The 24,921-nt window shown below is 41.5% G+C and overlaps 2 protein-coding genes across 18 annotated transcripts in view; both read right to left on the bottom strand.

Annotated features, from left to right (window-relative positions):
* LOC136435295 (serine/threonine-protein kinase WNK2-like) overlaps positions 1 to 8,141 on the bottom strand; it is a 77,506-nt gene extending 69,365 nt beyond the window's left edge. For 5 of the 15 annotated variants that reach the window (XM_066428641.1, XM_066428644.1, XM_066428648.1 and 2 more), the window contains exon 1: positions 6,767 to 8,138. In XM_066428641.1, the coding sequence (XP_066284738.1) occupies positions 6,767 to 7,519 (753 nt within the window). In that variant the 5' untranslated portion in view covers positions 7,520 to 8,138. Of the gene's footprint in view, positions 1 to 6,766 lie in introns of all 15 variants that reach the window. The other 10 variants (XM_066428637.1, XM_066428638.1, XM_066428640.1 and 7 more) reach the window with 4 other exon arrangements.
* A 1,614-nt stretch (positions 8,142 to 9,755) lies between these two features.
* LOC136435297 (protein NEDD1-like) lies at positions 9,756 to 24,921 on the bottom strand. Of its 3 annotated transcripts, XM_066428651.1 has the most exons (18): positions 24,786 to 24,921; positions 23,271 to 23,478; positions 21,997 to 22,094; positions 21,598 to 21,714; positions 21,082 to 21,222; positions 20,691 to 20,920; positions 20,048 to 20,246; positions 19,761 to 19,878; positions 17,674 to 17,790; positions 17,201 to 17,287; positions 16,337 to 16,539; positions 15,582 to 15,617; positions 15,322 to 15,448; positions 15,093 to 15,143; positions 14,532 to 14,759; positions 14,100 to 14,292; positions 12,212 to 12,278; positions 9,756 to 11,879 (listed from the first exon to the last, which is right to left on the bottom strand). In XM_066428651.1, exons 2-18 carry the CDS (start codon positions 23,398 to 23,400, stop codon positions 11,775 to 11,777), a joined length of 2,247 nt encoding a protein of 748 aa, XP_066284748.1. In that variant the 5' UTR covers positions 23,401 to 23,478; positions 24,786 to 24,921; the 3' UTR covers positions 9,756 to 11,774. The 3 variants fall into 3 exon arrangements, with proteins under 3 accessions (XP_066284748.1, XP_066284750.1, XP_066284749.1); XM_066428653.1 differs by lacking the exon at positions 15,093 to 15,143 and having other exon boundaries at positions 24,786 to 24,920; XM_066428652.1 differs by lacking the exon at positions 15,582 to 15,617 and having other exon boundaries at positions 24,786 to 24,920.

Here is a 24,921-nt window from a genome sequence, read left to right as displayed (position 1 = left end):
GTACTTCTGTCGATAGGTCAACACTTTTCACCTTTTATGTCCCAACATATGATAAATCAAATCCATTTCTATGAAATATTTACTACTAAGTGAAATGGATATCTTTTAATGGGCATGGTCAGACCACCATAGCAGTGGTAAATCATCCATGTCAGGAACTCTGACCTGGTTCATGCAGGACTAACTGAGCAAACTACTCAGTATTTTGGGTGGATTCAGACAACCCAGGTTCCTCAGTTTACAAGATTATCTCGGACAAAGTGTTCAATCCCAGTGAAAGAAGAGAAGACCTGCTGCCAAGACTGCTAGCACTTCAGCCTCTTGAAACTGGCTATATGTGAAATAACTCAGCTTCCCTCTGCATCGTTACATCATCAAATAATACATATGGTCGCAAAGTATTTCTACTGTTCCTGACTATAGATCAAGAATTATGTCTTCACGGGTATGAGCAGGTTGTAAGTAAGCTACTAAGACTTGGAGTCAAGAAGCCAGAGGTGTTCATGCCTTGCTATTTGGTAATCTGCTATGTTGATGCAAAATCACAGTCCTTTGTAGAGGAATGTAATTTGTCTTTTCTTCATTGTTTCTTTGTAAAAATCAGGTTAGTGTTATAGAGTAGCAAGAACATTGTAACACTATTCATCATGGGCATGGTACAAAATAATAACAAATTGGCACATTTCTGTCAGGTCTTTCAAATGGATAAGTTTGCTTCTGAATTAATAACAAGCTGGAAGAATACCCTGCAACTATTCCACAGAAAGGAGCCACTTTGCACCCTAAAAGCTATCATCAACACCTGGTTCTACCTTACTCTGCAGGTAGCTAGCAATTTACAGGTAGCAATCATGGAAAGGCAAACATGACAGGTGAAAATATTGTGCCCATGAGACCCAACTTTAAACCCCTCAAAATGCAAAGTCCTTCTTTTCTGCTTTATGCGCAATAAACCACCACCCCCGGAGATTACAGTCGGTCCTACACAACTGGAAGTGGTTGACTTTGCACGCATCCTGGGCGTGATCATGCAGACCGATTTGAAGTGGACGAAACATGTTGTCATGATTGTTGGTAGAAGTAGTAGCAGACTGTACATGCTAAGAACTCTCCGTAAACAGGGCCTGGACTCTCATGACCTGGTGTTAGTGTACATCGGATTCGTACGCCCAGTGTTGGAGTACGCCTGCCAAGTATGGCACCCGGGACTGACTGTCGCAGAGTCGGAGTCGATCGAAAGGGTCCAGAAAAGGGCATGTAAGATTATCCTTGGTCGGTCTTACACCAGTTACAACTCAGCCCTACAAACACTCTCCTTGACACCGCTATCTCAACGACGACGTGAACTCTGCCGAAACTTCGCACTGCTTATGCTAAAGTCCCCTGTCTTCAGAAGCTGGCTGCCCCCTGCTCGCGGTGACATCAGCACCAGAGACACTAGGCAGAAACACTTATTGGCAACCACCAGAACTAGAACAAATAGATTCAAGAACAGTCCAATCCTTTATATGACCCGTCTTTTGAATGGACAGTGACATCTAAACTTACGCATATGTTCATTGCTGCGAAGTAGTCTTACATTTACACATTAATGAAGACCGTTGATGATCTGATCAGATGTTTTAACTGTGCTTTATTGCTTTTTAGAATCATAATGTATCTGCTTGTACCAATTGAAAGTATTATTTGTATATGCGGTATTTGTACGCAATTCAGCCAGTTGGCTGCTATGTACTAACTGCTATGTTGTTTTAGCAATAAACCTTTCTACATTCTACAACTCTGGTGGTTGGTCTTTAACATGTAGTCCACTATCATATTGTATAACCGAGGGCCTTATGTCATGAAATACTCTGTTAGCCATAATGAATGCTAGAGCTGACTCAGTCAGTCATATATCAACTAAGGAAGAAGGCATTTCTTCAAGCTTGGAGGCATTCATCCAACTGAGTCAGAACTTCAATCTATTTCCAGTTCCACACTTACCAATCAGTCACTCCTGAATACTTCTTTAGAAATCCACAGGTCTAGTCATATGTGTGTTAATAAAAATAACCTGATTATTGGGTTTATAATAAGATTAGAGTACAGCTAACAAAACCACTAAGTCCTGGACAGCAATGTAAAGTGAATGACACGAGTCTTGATTCAGTGAAAGTTCTCTGGATTTTACCTTGATTCTGTGAAAGTTTTCTGGATTTTACCTTGCTGCGAGGGCACATTATACGAGGGCAAACATTATTTAGCAAGAATCCAAACTTGGCGAAGAAGGCTCAAGCTGAATAAAAAGGTGCAAAGCTTATTCTGGGGCAAGCAAAATCTGCTTTGAGGCTCTGGATAAATTGGTTTATACAGGCTAGAAAGGTACAGGCCAAAAGTTTAATCCACAGGGTCCACTTCCTTCCACTTGATTATACCAGGTAATCATGTGCACACAGGCAAGCAATATGTGCTGCCAACTACAGGAACCAGTATAGCTTTTTTAATTTGTCTGGTCAAAAAAAGGCAGAAGAATTAACAACTGACTTCTCTAGCAATGAAGTACTGGCATTGACATGATGATGATCTGTACGATAACATTTTTAACAACTCGACCACTTGTGAAGCATAACCAAAAGCTTTAAACTAAAGAAATTACCCTTGCCAATTTCTTTGCCTGTAATCTATATAGGACACTTCACACATTGTGATTGTCATATTCTATGCTTCACCAACCTTATAAAATTCACCTACGGCTACCCGTACCAAGTTAACATTTCCTAGTTCTTGAAATAACTCAAGACTTCACTTCAAGGCTATGGACATTATCATATCTCATAGCATCATGGCATTAGACTGCCATGACCTTTTACATCTATCGTAACTCCAATTGGCACATCAGCTGACTCCACATGCACCTGTTTCTTACTCTCCAAGTAGAGGTCAGTGGGGGAAGATTGTGACATTTTTATCATATGCCTTGTTCTTTGGCGACTATCCCCCACTGACCTCTGCCCCCGATCGGAGCATCAAAGGCTATTAAATGGGGGATAGCAGCCAAAAAACGAGGTTTATGATAAAAAGGTCACAATCTTCCCCCACCGACCTCTGCTTGGAGAGTACCTGTTTCTATCAAAGATGAAAACCAACCCATATGCAGGAACAAATAGAAAGCACCCCTCCCAGCAAGGACAAGAAACCATTGATAAAACAGGATGTGGTAAAAAATATAACCAAACAGAATATGTTGCATAGGAACAGGATGTGGGCAGGTGTTGTCAGGCAACAATGGAACACCTTCAAGAAGGTTTACCTCTCCTGAGTATACAAGTGGGGCATACCTTCTTGTCTTGGTAAGATCTTTAAGGAGATAAGAGTATTACATTTTGGTTGTTTTGTCTTTTTTGCTGGGGAGTGGAGGCCTGAGGTACATGTTTTGGTACTTGTTATTTGTCCAATGTCTGGATCTGTCATTCCGAAATGAGACATGACGACATACAACTTGCTCTAAGAAGACTTAATTAAGTGCTTTTGATTCTTAGTTCTTTCTCACCAAGACGCAAGACTCAAATGTTGGATACGAACAGACAGTAGATTCTATGGAGCTCTACTTTTGAGCAATGCTACTTTCTTTCCTGTCCACATAGAGTGCACCAGTTTATAACACTTTAACAGCAAAAGAAAATGAACAATAAAAATCCTTCACTACTAGTATCCCTTTACTTTGTACCAAATTTTAAACTCGGTCAGTTGGACAACACAAAGGAGAATGGTATTGTTATCTCCATGAAAAAAGGCTTTTTCATGGAGTACTGTTTTGCTTGCGTTTGGTGTTTGTGTGTATGTTTGTGTCACCGGTCGCTTAAAGTCACCATAACTGTAAAACCTGTACATGGATTGAAATGATTTTTGGTATGTGGGTGGGTGTTAGGTGGAGGAAGGTCAAGGTCGATTTTGGGCCTCCTAGCATGTGTGACTGGAACTGCAATGGCGTATTTGATAAAATCTTAAATGTAGAAGAACTGAAGAGTGGATGGACAGATCGTCATGTTCTTTGGTACACAGGTAGGTTAGACCAAGTTGTACACACTTAAGTGCAAACTATGCAGATGAGACCGAATTTGCATAAGTAAGGAGGTAAATCGTTTGCATGGGTGTCGTCGTATGCTTAAAGTCAGCATAACTGTAGAACGTGTAGATGGATTGTAGTGATATTTGGTATGTGGGTATGCGCTGGGAGGAGAATGGTCAAGGTCGATTTTGGGCCCCCTGGTTTGTGTCCCTGGAACTGCAATGGCCTATTTGTAAAAATGTTCTAAAGGGGTTTAACTGAAGAGAGGAACAACAGATTTTCATGTTATTTGGTACGTTGGTAGGTTGGATGGAGATGTACACACTGAAGTTCAAATCATGCGAAGTTATTGTGTTTGTGTGTGTGTGCGCGTGTGTGTAAGTTTGTGTCACCGTGTTTGTATGTATGTGTCACCGGAAGCTTAAAATCAGCATAACTGAAGAACGTGTGGATGGATTGAAATGATATTTGGTATGTGGGTAGGTGCTGGGAGGAGAAAGGTCAAGGTCGATTTTGGGCCCCCTGGTATGTGTCACTGGAACTGCAATGGCGTGTTTGTAAATATTTTCAAATGAGAATAACTGAAGAAAGGAGCGACAGATTTTCATGTTATTTACTTGGCAGGTAGCTTAGAGAGGGATGTATACAATGAAGTGCAAATTATGCAAATTGGACTTAATTTGCCTAAGTAATGGGAAAATCTATATCTGCAGTGTTGGCCATTGTGGCACTTCTAACAGCTGTTGATAGCGAAAGTGGGTCACTGTGGAACCTGAGCCCCTGACAGCTGCAGGTGGCCGGGGGTCATACCATTGAGCGATATAGAATGGGGGGAACTGGTTTAATACAAAAAAAGTTTCATGGAGATTTTGGGTCCTAAGACTCTTGTTGCTGTTGTTATTGTTAGGTCTGTACAGGTCAGCTGTTTTTCTATGTATTGATGCCCCAGTTCTGCATTGTTTAAAATCTGTTGTAATCTCTGCCCTTTACTTGATCTTTAAGTTAGCAGTGGAAAGAACTGTTTGGACTGAAAACATTCTTGCACAACCGTTTTGGACTGACATGACTGATGTGGCAACAGCTAATTTTACAGGTAACAATTTACCTGTTATTCTGTTGGTCATTACTTGCGGCAATGTTGCCCATCACTGGACCAGAAAATAAGACTTAACAATGACCAAACTTATGCTCATTATACAATGCCTCTCCGGTAAGTTTTCAGGGAGAGAAAGCTGGTTCCCCTTAGTACCGCTTCACTCAAGACAAGTCTTCTATTCCATTGAATATATACAGTTGTATAACCATGGGATATTCACTTTCCTTCATCCTAGGCTGCTCTTTGGCAGGTTTGGAGATGGTATATTGTTTACAAACATATCCTTCCCAAAATTAGCTAATTAGTATTCAAGAATGCTTTGTCCAAGAAGAATGCCTGTGTCCTTAGGACTGAAATAAATAATTGGGCAGGTGGTTCAAAACAGACAGACAATGAGACCATTACTCACTGTGTAAAACCAAGGACACAAGTTATCTATGTTGGTTTGGGTTACTTTTGCCTTTTCCAGACAAATAAAGAGTTTCAAACACAGTCTTCCTACACCAGGTAGTATTACTAGCAAAGTTTGTTTTGGTGCCTTATGTTTTGGGCCTCCATGCTCAGGGCATGATTGCAGCCCCCAAGCACATTCCTACACAATAGTAATTCATCATGTTGACAGGACATCATGATTCACATGTTCTCACATATGAGCACAGTGGGAGCCAGGAAGAGACCAGTGTAACAACAATAGACTTTCGCTACTTCAAAGGGAATAATGTAATATTTCCAAAGCAGACATTCTCAAAGTCGTGACAGGTTACACTGAGAGTTGGTCTCAGATAACCAGAGTGATAGCAGGGGGCTGCCAACCTTTGCCTCTTGGCTTTGGGCTGTCAAGGACAGTACAGCACCCACCATGCAACCTTCACAGGTGCAATGTGTTAAACAGACAGACACAGTCAGAGTGACCTTCCACAACATCACAACCTGTCCAACTTGCCACACCTGATGGCAAGAAGTCAACACTCTTCCATGTCACCTAAGGACACTTTCTGTGATTCATCTACACAGCATTTCCTCTGCCTACCTAGGCAAACATGTGTCAAGTAGAAGCAGTATCAATGTGTTCCAATCAAGTAACTTTTCTGTGAAAAACTACAGTTCCTCCCCCTGAAAACGAAATGTGAAGCGGGACTGTACATCCTACAACTGATCACTCATTACTTCCCAGGGCTGTCGAACAAGGTCAACATTTACTCCACTCCTTGTTTAGATAAACTGTTGATTTTCGTACTGAGGAAACAGGGCTAGCCTGTGGTCTAACATTGTATAGCTTAACCCAATCCGGCCTTACTAGCAGGGAATCAGCAGTTGGAGTATATTAAAGTTAATGAGGCTGGGTCTCATCCAAACATAGAGCTGAGCTGAACTAGGGTCCAGTTTCTCAACCTGACCAGCCCTCAAATTCTGCTCAATATCACCTCCTAGATATGGGATGGAAGGCATTAACAGATAATGACTGCATTATGCTAATAGGTTTATCAGCCCATCAACTAACACTTTACACCCTTCTGTCATTTAATGACCATAATCTTGTCTAACACCTTGAGATCTTGTTATATATATTACCCCTACTTTATTTTTCACACCTATGGCATTCACACCTAATACTTTACCTGTAGTTCACACCAGGCCACCTCCACTCCAGTTTCAGTGTCCAGACCTCTATACACAGTTTTGAAGGACCCTCGGCCGACCTCGGAGTCAAACTTCAGGAAACGTGCTGAAGGGGAAGATGCTATAGCTTTGACATCTTCAACCTCATCCTCCAGTCGCTCTCCATCCTTCCCTTCTGATACTCTCTTCTGTGCATCTACGACAGCCCCATCCACCTTTTCTTTCTCCGGATCTTCATCTTTGCTTTCCTTCACACTCAGCTTTGTGTCTGCATCAGCACCGGGTTTCTCCTTGGCTTCCGAATCAACATCACCATTCAAAACCTTTTCACCATTTTCGAGGGTAGTTCTTTCTTTGGTATCCCTGACAGAATTTTCACTGCTACCCTGGCCTGGCCCCAGGCCTGCTTCCACTTCCTTCCCTTCTACCTCTGTCTCCAAAACGGGAGTTTCATTCAAACTTTTCATACTGCCATTGCTGCCCTTGGTTATCTCCTTCTCGTCTATATCGAAGCTGACACTTTTCTTCATTGCTTTGGGGTTGATGGGACTCGGTCCTCCTGATTTCCCATCCGAGGAAGGGATGGCTGGAGGACTAGTTTGTGCCACTGGGGAAGAAGACTTCGTGGATTGCGCTACCTTGGTAGGCCTGGGGATCTTGCTGGACCCCTGACTTGATTTAGATTTGACATGGCCAGCGCCGGAGCCGTTCTCCGTTTTCCCGCGTGCCTCTCCGCTCATAGTGGGTCCCATCTGACCCGCGCTGGGCGGGAAGAGGAACTGTCAAGTCTGACAGAAAGCCCAGAAAGGGAATGGAAGACTGCGACAGGGGTCACCAACGTTTCACCGACCGCCATCGGGTAAATACAACCACAACAAGGAATCCAATGGACTCGTGCAAAAGGACGACGGCGACATGCCAAATATCCAAGCACTCGGTTGAAAGCTCGGCAAAAGTTAGGTCAGAAAATCCAGAGTCACCTGTCACAAACGGAATTACAAAGTCTCACCAGCTTCCATCTTCCGGTTACGTTGTCAGAGGGATTCCGGTTGACCTGTGAGAATGAATGCAAAATTTTCAGACGAGTTCAAATCTGGACGACACGTCCTGTTCGTCTACACGAACCACGCAGTTTGTCACTTCCGGGTTGCACAACGACGTGACCCGTTTCTCGTAATCCGGAGGAAATCCCACGTATACACCTGTTTGGACCCACCAGAGCGGCCTTGTGTGGCCACACTGAACGGCGAAATCGCCCGGTGCAGCGGGAAAACTGCGCTTTCCCTGTTGAGCCGTTCCCCAGTTGGTTGAGATATGGCGGCCGTCCTCCTACAACACAAACTGGACTAAAGAAGAGCCCATACTACGGTCGATTATCTGCCTGATGAAGTTATATAGCGAACTGTGAATACTGCCTCTAAAAGGTTCATTAATGTTTCACATAATATAGTGACTCTAATGGTAATCTCATTGCATTCATGAATATATAAATTGGCGAAAGGTTGGGAAAAAAAACTACACAAGAAATTGGGAATGTAGCGCAGGTATCTGACGATAACCTATGGGGCCTTGATATGACTACCACCGGCTCGACCTGAGGACCCTAGTTTCAAACTGCGGATGAATATTCATCGTCAGATTCCTCCCTGCGGACATGGGTAGAGCCCCGACATCACCGGCAAATTTCACAGGCAGCGAACTCTAAAAGTATTCGTAGGGAGGATAATCCAAAAGGAAGTTACTGAATTTCACGCGCAAAGAGAACATTTTGGTACTAGTTTGACATTTGGACGTCGGCACAAGGATATCGCCAACTCAATGGTGTAATACGGCACGTCTGGTTCCCATCATGCCTTGTAACAATGACCTCAGAGGGCCATTCCCATGTGATAAGAAAAATGCCCAGGATTTGGTATTTGAAAGGAGCGATATCTTCCTTGCTTATGGCGTAGAATATCATGTACAATTTGGGAAGGCCCAAATCTAATTCTGAGTGAAAAATCAAACTACAAGCTCATGTTCCCTGCAGTCGCGCAAAACTTTAGATTTGCGACCTCTACTGACAATGGGAAGTAGTGCAATCTCTAGCAGCTTTGCATGATAGCTCATTTATAATAGAAAACCAGAGCTGTCATACTTCACACCGGTGGAGAGAAGTGATGTCCTAAGCAGTTACAGAAATAACTATTAGGGGCATATAACCAATACCATAACAAAATACATGTCTTGATCAGATAGAATGTTTTGAGCAAGCTCAACTGAGATAATGTTTTGCTTGCAAACTCGTTTGTGGAATGGTATTTGAACGCATTATGGCAAACAATTAACAGGATAGCTCAGGGTGTGTATTACAAAATTCCATGGGGTTGGCATAATGCACTGCAACCTGCTTCTTTATCATTACCGTCACCAATCTTAACAAAATTAGGGGTTGTTCAGGACTTCTCAACACAAGCAAGCACCTTAGTTCTTCCCGTGCCTGAGGCACATCGCGCCATCCTTTTCCACTTGTCTCAGTGTTGTGCTTCTCTCTTTGCTCTCTACCAGGAGTTTCCTGTAGCTTCAAGGTACTTCTCTACATTTGACCTCCATGTCAATCTTGGCCTTTCTCTGCTTCTTCTTCCACCAAATGCCTTCCAGTCAAGGATCTTCTTTACTGTTCTGCTCTCTCCCATTCACAGGACATGTCCTGGCCATTTTAACCTTCTTTCTCTTACCATATCTGCCACTTCTCTATGCAAGGGTTAAGAAAAATCCAATCCACCTTCAAAACCAAAATTAGACTGATATTGGATGAAAAATGTTTCTGATCTGAGTCAACCTTTCAAATGGAATAGCTTTATTGTGAACAAGTTCTATTGATTCATACTAGCTATCTATCATAACTGAAACAATTTTATGGATAAGAGTTGCTATATGTTGCTCAGAACATCTATGAATTTGTTCCCCAGGGCACAGACCTGACCTCTATAAAAACCACTCAAAACATTTGCAACTTCAATGAAGCTTCTATTGTCGTAGTCTGGAATGTAAATACATGAGTGGAAAGTGCAAATCTCTTAGCCCCTCTACAATTTCATACAAAATTTGTTACAGCATTGAACAATTTCTCTAACTTCACTCTACAGTGTTGTGCTCTTTTCAAAGCAGACACATTCAATTTGTTTAACTTTAACAGAGGATTGTACTTTGGATATAATAGGAATATTCATAACTTAATCCTGGCCTTTTTTTCCTTACCTGTTACCATCATGTATATTTACATTAATAGCAGTTCACGCCTCCTTGAGCTCAGTTTCTTGTACAAGTAGCAAGTATGTACAGGGTTTACAAAAGTAGTGTCAGTCTACTGGATAGCTTTCGAGTCTTGTGTCACATCTTCACTTTAAAACTCAACCCTAGCACTAACACACTGTATAAATTCTTATAAGAACCTCACAGTATAGCCTCAGTGCACTAGTTATGGCTGAAGGAAAGTCGTGATTGTGACATAACAATAAGCTTACTACATGTGCATTTAAAGAGAAAGCTTGTGTTCAACAAGGTTGCATCCGAGGAGCTATCTACTCGTGTAGATGCCTTGCAGTTCAATACAACAAGGTACATATGGTGCAGGTTTGGATGACTTCCACCCATTCCTTTAGTTAACAACACACACACAATACTTACATGGATTAAGAAATAGCCAGCTTTGCCCCCTGAATATTTACAATTCCCTTTCTGAATTACACAGTAATTTCAGTTAGTGGGATAATGATAGATCATATCTTTAATGAATTGATCTAATAGTTATTATCCCATACATTCAGGCATTGCAGAGGTTTCATCAACCATAGTGCAATGTAATATCAAACGTTGTGGTCATATATACCTGTTACCTTACTGCATCTGGATTATTTGAGTATTTGTTACTGCAATTATACATTGTATGATGCAATTTCTCCTCAAGTTGATGTCTAACGACATACATACATGGCACTCTACATTGTTCACAGTCTACGAATGGATTATACAGCATATATATATATGTCCATTTCATCCAGTGTTCAGAGGCAGTCCAGAGCAACTGATCAGCAAGGGCTCCATTAAATCTTATCCCTTCAACTTCAAAGATCATAATCCAGGTCTTTGGAGTTGCATGTTAAAGTCACCAAGTTCAGCTACCTTACACGAGGGGTTTTGCAAGTTGCATGTGACAAGTACTTTAATCCCCCCATTTCCTTGCATTGAGGACAATCAATGTCACATGACTTTCACAATGGAATGGTCCAATGGTTATATGTAGAATGGGTTATATGCTACATATAGATACCTTCATACTGCTTCTGGATTATGCAAATACCTGTCTAGACCTGAGAACAGAATTTAGTCTTTTTTCTATAAAGGTTCAATACAGATATGAGAATTGAGTAACAAAAAATATGGTGACGAATGTGACTTGCTTTGATCCTAAGGTACATCAGTAGTTTGAGTACCAAAATACAACTTTGAACCATCAAATATTGACAAAGGTCTTTATGGCTTTTTCATTATGTATATTGAGTGATGCACATAGTGAAAAGTGCAATCTACAGACTTGTAACTATATCTTTGTATATCAAAACATCTTCCGACCCTTCCTTTTCAAAGAGTGTTTCCAGTATTTTTTAAGAACTGGAAACAGGGCATCCATTCACAACTCTTTCTCATGACATTCACACAGGTGCTTCTTGCATGTCCTTCGCCTTACACTGTTCACTGCTTACCAGTTTTTCCTCAGTGTTATTCCAACTGAAACACAAAAATTTCCATTTTTGTTCTTTCAGAGCATTCACAGATTCTCTCATATCCCTTCTGAACACAATATTTTCCACCTTCACTTTTCTTGGTTTATAATTAACCATCCTTTTCAGATCTATTGTTTGGACAAATATAGACAAAAATAGCATAGTCTCTACATGGATGGCAAGCAACACACGTTAGGAGGCAAAACTTCCTATATACTGCACACGACTTGGAGGGGTAATTCTAATGGTATGTCTTCAGTCTGCGGTTCTCTTCCCGTAATCTCTCAATCTCAGAAACCAGGGATTCGTTGACGGAGTACCTCTGCAACAGGGTGTTCACCTCACTCTGTGGGACGAAACATAGGAAAAATTATCAACATGCCTCAAAACAACAACACCAGAGAAGAAATCTGTTGTCTCTAGACACTTCTGATAGACTTCAATTATGCTACACATCATTTGTCTTTTTTTAAGGTTTTCAAAAAAAGGACAACATCGTAAATCTAAAGATAAGCAGCAAAAAAGTCAAGTTGTAGATTGTTACAATCTGCATACATCGCAAAGTAATAAAAAATAGCATACCGACAATTCAGGTACAGCATGACTAAAACATTCTGATACTCTCCAAGCCAAAGAATCTGAGCTGGATGAGTAATATTGTGCAAGTGCTCCCCCTACCTTTTGGATCTGGAATTGCCTCAGCATCTCAACTTGCAGGTTGACAATGTCTGTGTGCATAGCAAGTCTGGAAAATGAAAGAAAACAGTAATTATTTGCAGCAGCTTCTTTCAAAATTTCCCCCAACACGTTAAATGACTGTATACACAAATCCAACAGGAAATCACCCATCGAGCTATCTCCTGAATCAATTTCTGCCACATACAAAGACTCCTCCATAAACATGTCCATCTGTGTCCTACCTTGACTGGTGAAGGAAAGAGTTCTGCAGCCTGAGTTCTGTAGCTATTCTCCAAGCAGAGTTTACGGTCAAGACTGGCCTAAGAGTGGCCACGATTTTTAACGTTTCTCTCCCTCCACGGGAGGGTCCTAGCCCTCTCACCCAAAACCTCTGCTTGGAGAACAGACGTAAACCAATCATGGAGGGAAGTTTCTCATTATTGCAGATGTTGACGTGTGCTCTCATTTGCATAGATGGGAAACTTAAATGCTCGTGTATGATTGATATATTGTGGCCATTTTAGTCAATAGGAAGAAGAAAGTTAGGGATGTACTGTTTTAGTTTTTAGAATCAACAATGATATTAACTACAGGATATACAAGGAGATTCTGAAAGAAAAGAGATGAAACCGTATTGTTTGATAGAGTTGCCATTTTTTATTGCTTTGAAGGACATTTGGTGACACATAACAATGAGCCATGCTTTACTGTCATCTTGTTAAATGCATAGAATTTCTAAGGATATACTAGGCACTACAATCTATTGCAAACAAATCCATATTTACTATGAAGGTCTGCCTAAACGTAACATCAGGTACCGTACAGAGGTTCAGGTCCAGACCTGTTAGTTGTGTACTGTACTGTAATGCTGCAGTTCTTGCCCTTCCTACAATTTCTCAACATTTGCAACTTATGGAGTTGTTTCAGGCTTTAAAATGGTGATTTCTAAATACAGTCAAACCATTACGAGTGACTAAGTACAATGTATAGATGAGGACCACCTGGCTAACGTGACCACTTTTTTGGTGGTCTGCTAAATGATTTTTTCCATTCACACAAGCAAAAGAATCCTGTCTACAGTGACAACCTGTCCACATAGACTAGATCTTATTGGTCCCCTGAGTGGTCCTTTGAGTCTTTTTGGGTAGGTTTTACTGTAGGAGACAAGCAATGACTAAATTGATATTAGTCAGAAACTCTATTTTCGTTGAAATAGCCAACTGCTTGCTATCTTATGGGTGCCATGGATTGATTCTAGATGCAACAGTAGAATGTGCACAATGGGCATGTACTGGTAGAAACATGGTAGCTTATTCCTACATTTAACTTTAGCCGGATTGTTGAATTGTGAATATTTGTTGTCAAATCTGTAATTCATTGATAAAAGGTTGCTTGCTCTTAAAATTGACTTTTACAAATTGTTCGATTTCATATGAATTAGTTTTTAGTTCATTGACTATCCTACTCTTTTGTACTTTGAAAAATAAAAACTCAGCAGCTTAAAGGAATGATTTTGATAAAAGCAAGCATCATGGGCAAAGAATGGACAACAAGTAAGGTGGTATAAAGGAGGAGGACAGTATAGCTGTTCTTGAAAAGATTGAAAGTTTTTGAATCTATTTTTATACAGCATATTGTTTGCCGATGGGTGTGAATATTCCCAGCTAAAGTAGACTGAGGGCCAAAGATCTATGTAAGGACTGTAGGTTATAAGTAAAGCATTTGGTACGAGGTGTTCGCTGTGCGAACGAAGTGTAGAGTGTTTTTGAAACTTAAAGAGTCTTTTATGAATGACAATGTCTTGTACAATTTCCAATCTTTATGATAGTAGGGAAATCTATAATAAAATATCTTATTTCAAAGAAAAAAAAAAAAATCTGTGTCCTACCTGCACTCATCCATGGCATCTTCCACCAGGTTCTTGATAAACTCGATCTGGAATGGCTGTAAGCCGTAGTGTGCAGCTGAGACGTCCACCCTTCTCTTGACTCTGTCTCCCACTTCATCCTCGGACTCAGGACTCTGTACAGACGTCATGCTGGAGGACGCTCCGCCCAGCAGACCCACCTTAGCTCGCACATCTGTAGTGGAGGGACATTGGCAAATTAAAACTATGCAAACGGCATTTTTTTAAATATTTGTGCATTTTCAATTTGCACAAGTTAGAACCATGAATAAAACTTTGAATGCTCTTCCCAGGTATTACATGGGTTGCTATAGACAAGTACAATGACTGTCTTCAGATATTTACATGCTTGTATTTGTTCTCCGATGTAGTACCAGAACATCTCAACCATTACCATACAATGGTACTACCTACCTGGTGATCCTGGTGCAGGAGACCCCACCCTCCTGGCGGGAGAGCCCGGCAGGGTGGTGATGCCCAGCCCCGGGGCAGGTGTGCTGGCCGGGGGGAGGGGTGGTGCAGCCGCTCCCTTCAGGTCAGGGTCAGACGGAGAGTTTGCCAGGCTGGGGGGGATGGAGGGCTGGGGGATGGGCTGAACGACGTGCTGGACTGCCTGCATGGCCGGGTTGGTGATGGGCACTCCTGTAGGGGTACAGACATGACTGATGAAGGGCAGGAGTTTTAACTCAGTAGAATGGAAAAAAATAGAATCTTAATCACATGCAGTCGTCCCCTGATGGTTAGCAAGTACAGTATATGCATTCCACATTCCGCAGCCACTTATTCATTGATTTTCTAACAGAGGCACACCAGGAAACTCCAACATAGCACAGATAGAGTAAAGTTGCGATCAGCAACCAGCCACCGGGTGCAAATTATGACATATCTTCAATGACCCTTGATATCCCAAGAACAAGGTAAAAGTTGGTCTCTAAGATAACTCAGTCTATTCAGGAAAGTACACCATATGCTAACCTCTGTGACCTGTTTTCAAGACTTCCATGTTTCCTCTTCTACTGACATGGCCTTCAGGAGAGAGAAGGGGAAAGGATGTAAAGACAAGGGTAGAAAGCTGGTTAGTAGAAAGAAGAAAACAGCCCCTTCAGTTCTTTGGTATTCAAAGACCCAAAAAATTCTATCTATCCCTTAGGGTGTTATTTGTGGGTGACAGTTTTAGATAACTAGCTCTATTTGTGGATTTTACCCCTCTCTGCAATTTTGGCCTCTCCTGGGCTGGTCGGTCTCCTGGAACTGAGAGCACCCGATGCTGCTGGTCTCATTCCCGGGGCAGGCTCACTGTCACTGCTGGTAGATGTGGTCAGGTTGGACGGCTGCAAACAGGGACAAAAAAATTGCCTTCATACATTTATACATCTTCTACAATGTTTTCGTTTTTAAATGGAGGAAATCACCAGAAGTAGAGGGTACAGATAGCTTGACATGCCGTGAGGTGTAAGTACTCACTCGCTTCCTCCACTTCCATGGCATGAACCTTCTCCCCTAGAGAGTTAGCGTGGAGATACAGTAGAGAAGATAGACATGCACAGGTGAGGCACAGACAGAGCAGTGCTGGGGACTACTGGGTTAGTAAGCCATATATGGTGGGTGACAAACATGTGGTACACGAGACCAGGAAAAGCAATGCCAAGAGCATCTGTTGTGCTCTATGGTCATGAAAAAACCCTCATAGCTCCCAGTTTCTGTTTGGTTTGAATGAGGAACTAAAACATTCCAACTCATGATGATGACCGAAGATGTATTCAAAGAAAAAACATTATAGTGCCTCATGTAATGAGTTGCAATGAGCTTGTGTTTTTTTCGGAGTTCAGCCTGGAAGAATCACAGTTGTTGTGTTCAAATTGAACCCCGGTATGTTTAGCTGTCTGACAAAAACATATAACAGTGAACAGGAAGAGTCACTATTCACCAAGCATGGGAAATCTACAATGGGTAACCAGCAGTAAGTAGACTCACATAGAGAAACACACAGGCAGTCAGTGATAGGAATTGTGAGGATACAGGAGACAGTTTACTAATATTCATTTACAATGCTGTTCTTGTGGATATGATCACTGTTCAATGTTCTTTACTAGTACAAGGAATACATGTCAGAGATATCTGTTGCTTACACTTATGTGACAATAACGGTTTACTTACAAAGAGCATACCTGTAAGCCCGTTTTGTAACCACCTGTTTTCAATAAGCAACAACTGCTCACCAGAGTTGGGATTTGTGACACAAATGATGGCTTTGGTGCTGAAAACCTTGCATCTGGCTCAGACTCACTACTCTCGCCACCTGCCATTGGCCGGGAAAGGAAGGAGGCTCCCTCGGGGGTGTCCACTGAACCAATGGGATGTCTTCTTACTCCGGCTACTGGTGTTGTCATATTGTCCCCAAGAGGAGAGAAAACTCCCATTCCTACAGTTGAAATGGTATTCAGTGATAGATATGGAAATATTCCTACTTAGGTCTCAAATACATAAATGCAGTCTGCAACAGAGAGTGCCTGCCAAAAATTGTACTGTCTGTGCCTTACAAATTTGTGAACCAAGGGCAGTGATACAAAACTCTGTTCTTTTGATATGTTTGGTCACCTGTGCATAGACCAATTAGACAACAATTTTAGTCCTACACATTGTAGGAATGTTGCATCAGAGTTAATACTTCCTAATATTTTCCTGTCTGCAGCAGAGAACTATGTTTACACAACAGGAGCACTTTCTTCAGGACATACAAAGGCTGTATATCCTGTACAGCTATCTAAATTAGACTTGTCAGCTGGCCCACATCTTAGACATGACAGTATTTCTTAAGAACTATTTGGGTCAACAGATGTTGACAGACAAGACCCACTTCTGTGGGTATCTGTGAAAAAAATCAAAGCAAAATGGCTGGGTTTGTTTTCTATATTCTTGAAAGGAAAATACAACGTCTATCATCCACGCACTCACTCACTATCTGGTTTGAAGTCCGTAGTTCCCTGTCTTGTGAGGGTTTCATACCATACCGCACATAACAAAGCACTACTTTTAAATCTCACCACAGGTAATATGACACTATGAACAGTTTGTTCACCTACCATTATTGCCAGGATCTGCCTTTATATCGGCTTTCCCCTCCAGTTGAGGGCGTGGCTGGTTGGAAGCATCTCCAGTCGCAGACGATCCTGGGAAACAAAAACAAGGTAAATACATTAAACAGACCTTTTGGTTATGTAACACATTTGAACAGGATAGAATAAAAAAATACCTGGGACTAGTGAGTTATATTTCGCTGAACCACATATTTCAGTTGTATCCGAGACATGGAGAAACAGTAAGCAGACAAGGGACTGGACATGATCAAAGTTGTTGACAGTTATTCAAATCGGCCATATGGGACCGGACAACATCTATGTGTTCAACCTTGATTTTTTAATGCAAATTTTCAACTGCCTTAAAACCTATTGCAATCATTATTCATTGCTGGCATTTAAGGTACCAAAACAAACAAAAGGATCACAGTTTTTATTTTGTTAGCTCATCTGTATGTAAGAAGGATGTTGGAACATACCATCTCTGATGGGGGAGAAAATTTCCTCATTCTGTAGTAAGTTGTCCTTGGAGGGAACACGCACTGCCTGCTTGTCCTGCTCAGAAATGCTGCCCGTGCTAGCACTCTGGGGGATGCCTGTTGAAAAAATCACAAATTTCAGTACACAATTATGTGTATTACCTACTTACATTTGGCAAAGATAATGTGAGGTTTGGAGACTTCAAAATTCACACACCAAAACCACCTATATGACTTACACCAGTCAAATTGTTGGCACTGTTAGTGTTACTCTAGTGCATTAACAGAAGTGACTAAAACAATGGGGAAATCTACCCAACAAAAAAACAAAACCTGAACATGTGAACAACCGTGAATTTGGACCAAATGAGAGTAAAAGATACAAACCAAACATAACAGTCATTCGAAATAACCTGCCAACCCATAGTGCATCTTATCTTTCATCTCAAGTCAGAGGCTCCTAACCATTCATCTGCTACAGTCTGGTGGGCAATATGCCAAAAAATGCCACCATAGCACATCAAGCTAAAGACTAATTGTCTACTGCAACTGGACAATCAATGGCAAATTGGACAAAAGACATAATGCAACCATATGTCAGTTAGAACTCTGTATATCTGTGTGTAGAACCATGTTGTGTGTATTACCTATCATCCACAATCTACCTTAGATCACTAGGTCAGAGTAGTAAAAGCACTCTTGCAAATTATGTCCAATACCTTCTACCAGTGACGCTATTTGATAAATTATACATATACGCAGAAGCCGTGTTGTCATATTTTTTGTCATCTCAGTTCTTACATTGTAATTCTCGATACCAATCCTAAACAGTGCCAGTATTAATATGTACACTAATTGAATATCTGTGGTGACGTCACATGAGACACCAATACACAAAATACCCCCCCTACTCTCTGTCGCTACCTGTACATGTCCCACCATCTGGTGTCTCTGTTCCGACCGTCCTGCAGTGGAATGTAGACTTATACACGGGGACACTCTCCTCGGGGTGATCCGGGCTTCTCCGCACAAACAACCCACAAAAGCACTTGAACGGATGCAGGCAAAACAGGCTCCGCACTTCCACATTATCTCTTGCCATCTTTGCAGCAAGGGAGAGTACCAATATTTCCCAAGGGGAGGAAGGGTGAGCCGTGTTCTTGCACTTAAACTTGACGGAAAAGCTATCTGGATGTGGTCCCCACAGAAAAGGGGCAGAGGAAATCCCTACTCTATCATCTATGATTACATTGGTACTTTACATTCTAAAATCTCCCTCCTACACCCAACAAAACTAGAATGGTTTGCCCCAACAATTATAGGGGGATCTAAGCTTGTCCAAATATTTGCCCCGCCCATTTCTTTTCCTCAAAGCCACAGCCTCCGAGATGGTTTCCACAGTAGCGCCATAGACACCGAGTCTCGATGATAACGAAGTTATCACACAGATTGCTCCCATTGGCTGACAGGTGGAATTAGATCTCAGAGTCGTCATTGGTGCACCTTGTGGGAAGACGGTCCAAAGGTTGCACACACTCAGCACTAATACATCATAATCCATCCTATCATTTCCATCTGGGAGGCAGGCAAGATCAAGATGGAAGTACTTTAAATGAGTCTGCGTGGGAGGACTCTGTCTCTGCCTTGCTGTAAAATATCATCTGTTCCAATCAATTTATCCTCCTCAGTACTCAGACACTAATTGGAGGTTAAACATGCTTCAAAAATGAAGACCATTTCCTGCCTTCCTCCCTTGAGGACTGTTCTAATTAAAAACCAAATGATCTGGCAAGATGATAACAGAAACGATTAAAGGGAGGGACTGTTTGGCTGTTTTGAATCTTAAATAAAAATAAAGGTAGAAAATTATTGTGAACCTACTGTCTTGCCATACAATTATATGATTCCTGGAGGAGGTCTAAAAGGTGATTATGATAGGAGAGAGGGAAAAGAATCTGATGCAAGCATAGATCCATTGGGCACATTCTGCTAAACCCTCACAGATCTTTTATCAAAGGTGACATTCCTGGTCAGGGATGATGATAATTCCATTTCAACACATACAGCACTAAAACAGCCCACCATACCTTTGGGAGGCCGTGCCTCTGCCCTGGCCCGAGCACTGCCAGACCTGATGTTGGGGTGGGACGTGGACTTCTGCACAGATTTCTTAGTGGACGACTGGGAAGCACTTCTCCCTTCAGCCTGTGGGCAGATAATTTCAGTCACTTGTATTAAGCACACCTCAAAAATTGCCACAATACTAAATTATAAAGACATCTGGAATAAAAGAATCAAAATCTATTCTCGGTAGACTAGGCACTGACAGCATACACCTCTCCCTCTGAGGGTTTAACTACAAGAATGTTCTCACCTTCTGTGCAATCTGAAACTTGAACTTGAGGCGCTTGACTGAGGTCTTGTGTGCTTGAGTGACTTTCTGCGGCGTGGTGCCGGCTCGTAGGTCGTACAGATAGACCTTTCCTCGCGTGGATCCCACCACCAGCGTCGCGCCGTCGTACATCAGGTCTACCGCCGTTAGCGGCGACTCTGCTGTCATCGTTCTCACAATACTGCAAAATAAATACAGGGAAAGAAAAATTTCATGCATGGTCCTATACATGGGATATGGAACAGATCACTTGGCTTAAAAGACCATAGAACTTTTCCTCGCATTTCAAGGAAACCAACATAGATTGAGTGGAAAGAAAATTCAGGACAAAACACCTCCCTTTCATATTTATCCATGATTCCATGACCAGCTCTAGTCATGTGTACCTGTACCTGTATCTATATAGCCAACATAACTGTCCTTCAGCGGAACACACCAGCTTCACACTCACAGGCACACAGTGTGGTAGCAGCTAGCTATATTACACTGAACAACCTTTGCACATCTAACTTTAAGTGTTTGCTTAAGCCTTATACACAAGCCTTATAGACAAGCCCTTTAGACTTGTAACTGTTTGAAAAGACAGGGCCTAGATAAAAATTTAACTCCGCCCTTCTCTACCCACCTTTTGCCCTGTACATCATAGCAGCAGATCTTCTTGTCCAGCCCCACGGTCGCCATCAGCATGTCGTTCACGGGCGAGAAGGTCAGCGCCGTGGCAGGGGCGTGGTGCGCGTCCTTGAAGGAGTGGAGGGGTCTTCTCGTGTTGGTGTCCCACAGCACGACAGTCCCACTGTCCGACACAGAACCTAGTAGTGAACGCTTGAAATACGAGTATTGGATGTCTCGTATGGCCTGGAAAATATATAGGTCTTTTTAAAAACATGACTATTGGAGATGCAATAGAGTATTACAGCATAATCCATTGTTATCTAATATCCTTACGGCCTTGAAATCACAAATTTGATACAGAAGATTTTTTTATAAGGTCTGACCATTACAGTTTATACACATACCTCCATCTTAGGCAGACTGAGGGGACTGCTGGCCTGGTTAGTGGTGACGTTGTGCAGTACAATGTTACCGTTGACAGAGCCAGACGCGATGTACGTGTCGTTCCAGTTGAACGTGACACAGGTTATGGCATCACTGTGACCCTGGAAAGAAGATCCACCCATTTTCAAGACACAGATCTTTAGTAAGTACTAAAATACTTCTAGTTTTACTCTAATACTGGATACTACTACTACTACTACTACTACTACTACTACTATTACTCCAAACACATCTCTTTCTACAGATGCTTCCCTGATGGTGGGAAATAACATCTTCAATCATGGTTTGACAATGTAAAAGTAATCTTGATGTGCTGAGGCACTTTTTGACTGCTAACAGTTAGGAAAGAAAGAATGTATGTCCAACGTTGGACAGCAATCACAGATCCCATACTCTCACTTGTAGTCCGTGTGTTGAACTTATCCAAGCCAGATATAGTGATAAGTAAAGTAAAGGAAAGGAAAGTGATAAAGTACCTTGTATTGCTTCTTGACTTTCTTTGTCTTGATGTCAAAGATATGGATCGTTCCGTCCTTCCCACCGGTCAGCAGGTAACGGGAGGTGGAGTGGAAGGCAACGCACGTCTGGCTCTCCTGGAAATTAAAAGATACAATATTGCAGTTAACATTTCATTCAACATACAACAAAGCAAAAACACATTTAATTTAAAAAGTCCAACACACCCCCAAAAAGTTTTTGTTTGGTGAGGCCTGACTTTTGGTGATGAGCTGAGACATTTTCCCATGACAGATTATGTGTATCCATATTCAAACTGGATGAGATCAATTTTCGAAATTCAACACATTTTGAAATAAGCCCTAACTCCTTTACAAAAGTTTAAACTGTTAACCTCATTCATCTAAATACAGACTTACCCCGACAGCGTACTCCGCGATGTTGTGGGCTGCGCCCCTCTTGATAGAGGTCAGTACGACCTTGTCTCCTGCTGTAGATGCCGTGGCCATGTACTGGTCTGGGGCAGGGGTCAAGGGCACATAAACACACTGACCTCAAAGGAGGTTAATATTCAAACTCTAAAAAAGGAAATCGTCAAATCTACTTCAGCTAGTCAATAGTCAGCTGCTAATTTGGCCCTTTTTGATTATATATAGCATTGCATCATTGCATTAGTCCACATGCCACAAAATAATGGACAAAGGACTAGTAGTAATACAATTAGTCTAATTTCAAACAACCATCTTCCTTCCTCTTCTAATTCTAATTGTCATCCTTCAATTCTACAGGATTTCATGTAACAAATCAGAAACAGCCAAGACAAGAATGATATGGATATGTTCAATATGGCTGGTATAAAATATTGTTGTTGCATGCCTGTCCTTGATAAACATCATGTGTGTTTGCATTGGCTGTCTTAAGGAATATTAATACAGACTGTGGACATGAAAACAGAACATTATAAGATTTTCTCATTTCAGACTATCGCATACTAGTAGGTTCTACAGCTCTGTCAACTACAAACTGTGGATGCAATTACAATATTGAACACAAACAAGTAACCCAAATCCCACCAGGACTTGTCTGTGCATTGATTTGCACAGAAAACTCATCAATCCAGTCTAATAAATGATTTTCTCATGTTGACAGGGTCAGCAGTGATACTTGGACTGATTTATTCATAGTTTCCGCCACTTGAATCAATACCTGGGGGTTACAACGTGCCCTGACTAACAGAGCGACAGCCCTGATTTTCATTCTGAAGGGAAATGTTCTTCATCCTGAAGGGAAATGTTCTAGACAACAACATTATCTTCATGGCATTGCATATTCAGATATTGGTACATGTACATGGTCACATTTAGAGTCTTTAACCCAGATTCAAATTTTCAATTGAATTTTTTATCTTGCTGAGCTTCAAACAGTTTTACTTCTTCACATAGACATTGTCAAATTTCTGTCATCTCATTTTGAGATTAATCATTATGACAAGGTTAAAGAGTAAGGTTAAATCATACAATACGTTTGTGTATATCTTGTTGATATTAAATACATCTAGTTTACAGTTTACAGTCACTAATGAAAGATAGTGGATGCTGTCTCGGACTGTTTACTAAATCCATCCATTTGCCCGAGTAGCTTTTGTGTTGAATAAACCACACAGTTGTTCAGCAGTAATGTGCATGAAGGATACTGTTGTGGCTCCAGCAGGCAGATGATATGTCCTGTTGATGTGGGTTGAACTCTGACATCAGCGCCATGCCGGGGACCTCCCACACCTTCGCGTCCCCGCCCACCGATACCAGCCACGGGGCGTCAGCCATGACGCTGGACTGGCCGCACTTTCTTATCTACAATCTGTGGATGTGCTTATTCCAGGGAGAACGTCTTAGAGGAATTGGCTGAAAGAAATTAACAGGGCTCTCAAAATATTGGCATCCTTAAGCTTGGAAAAAGTACAACTTGCAACAAAATATGCCCATCAGGCATTTGTCCATTTACCACATTTGTGATTTACACTACAGGCAAAAACGGAATTTACCGGTAGAATATTAGAAACTTGAAACCCTGCAAGCCAAAAAATTCAAGTCATTGTCTAGTCATCAGTTAGCATCAAACTAAAGTTACATGTAACTTGGACAAATTCCTGCATGCAGATATACTTTATGATTTAGATATTATCAAAATTTCCCAAGAAACAAGTTGAAACTGCATATGTCATCCTGATTGTGACACATGCCATTAGCTGTGGGAAAGGTAAGTCTCTCACGTTCACATAACTACTGGTAGATGGCACCGACATATCCCATATCTGGAATCCAATATCATCCCACTTTGATATTGGCCTTTTCCTTCTGGGTTACATGAGGTTTTCCTGTTCTAGATTTGACTCCTGGTGTCCTATGATACTTCGTCACAGTTCTGGTTATATCAAATCACATCAACAGTATGTTTTATTCATGTGTGACACTGAAGGAGCCTGTAACCTCCTTGATGTGTCTCACATCTTTTCCCGGTTGAACCTGCATGCATCGTGTCAGAAAAGATATGTCACAATTTTCACTGTCGCCATCTGCTTGGCAACTAACAAAACTTACCACCATAGCTATAAAGCAAGAAGCCGTATGACTAGATGGAAGGATTCACTAATGACGAGACTGAAAAAATAACTTCCTGTATCAAAAAGCCTGGTGACACTGACAACCAAATGCCAGGCATTACTGATGTTGTTGATTAGTTCCAAATTAATTCAACAAATAGTTATACGGCATATGATGTGATGCGTTGATGTGATTCGATATGCCTGTTTTAAAATCAATAATTTCATTCCTTTTTTTTTTTCAAAGCACAAATTATATTAGGTGGTAAAAAAATCCACTCCCTTCTTCAACTTCAAGTTCCAGACGTTGGTCCGGAGACTCCGAGGTTACATGGCTTCTTCTGATATTTGATACAACTGGCATGGAAATATTGACTCCATGTATTCGCACCACATTCTTAGTAAAGCTTTGGTGTATGTACTACAGACAAAGGGACGATATCGCTATACGAAATCAAAACAAATCCCTCGGCAAAAGTAGAACTGTGTCATGAGTTATCCCGGGAGGGGTCGATGTCAACATTCACAAAGAACAGAAAATTAACCCTCCATAGTGCGTGCATACCCTCGCTATACACATTTCATTGGCTACCAGAAAAAGTGCCTTACCTTTTCGTTACTCTTGTCTGTACAGAACCTCACAACCTCGGACAAAACTAGAAGATTTGTCGTTGCACCACAACCCAACATCGACTTGCCGCCATTTTAAATTCGTTACGAACAGCGCATGCGACATGCATGGATG

Source organism: Branchiostoma lanceolatum, chromosome 5, assembly GCF_035083965.1.
Source record: "Branchiostoma lanceolatum isolate klBraLanc5 chromosome 5, klBraLanc5.hap2, whole genome shotgun sequence".
Classification (NCBI taxonomy): Eukaryota; Metazoa; Chordata; class Leptocardii; order Amphioxiformes; family Branchiostomatidae; genus Branchiostoma; species Branchiostoma lanceolatum.
Note: the sequence above shows the minus strand (reverse complement) of the source record. Positions and strands in the feature narration are given on the sequence as shown.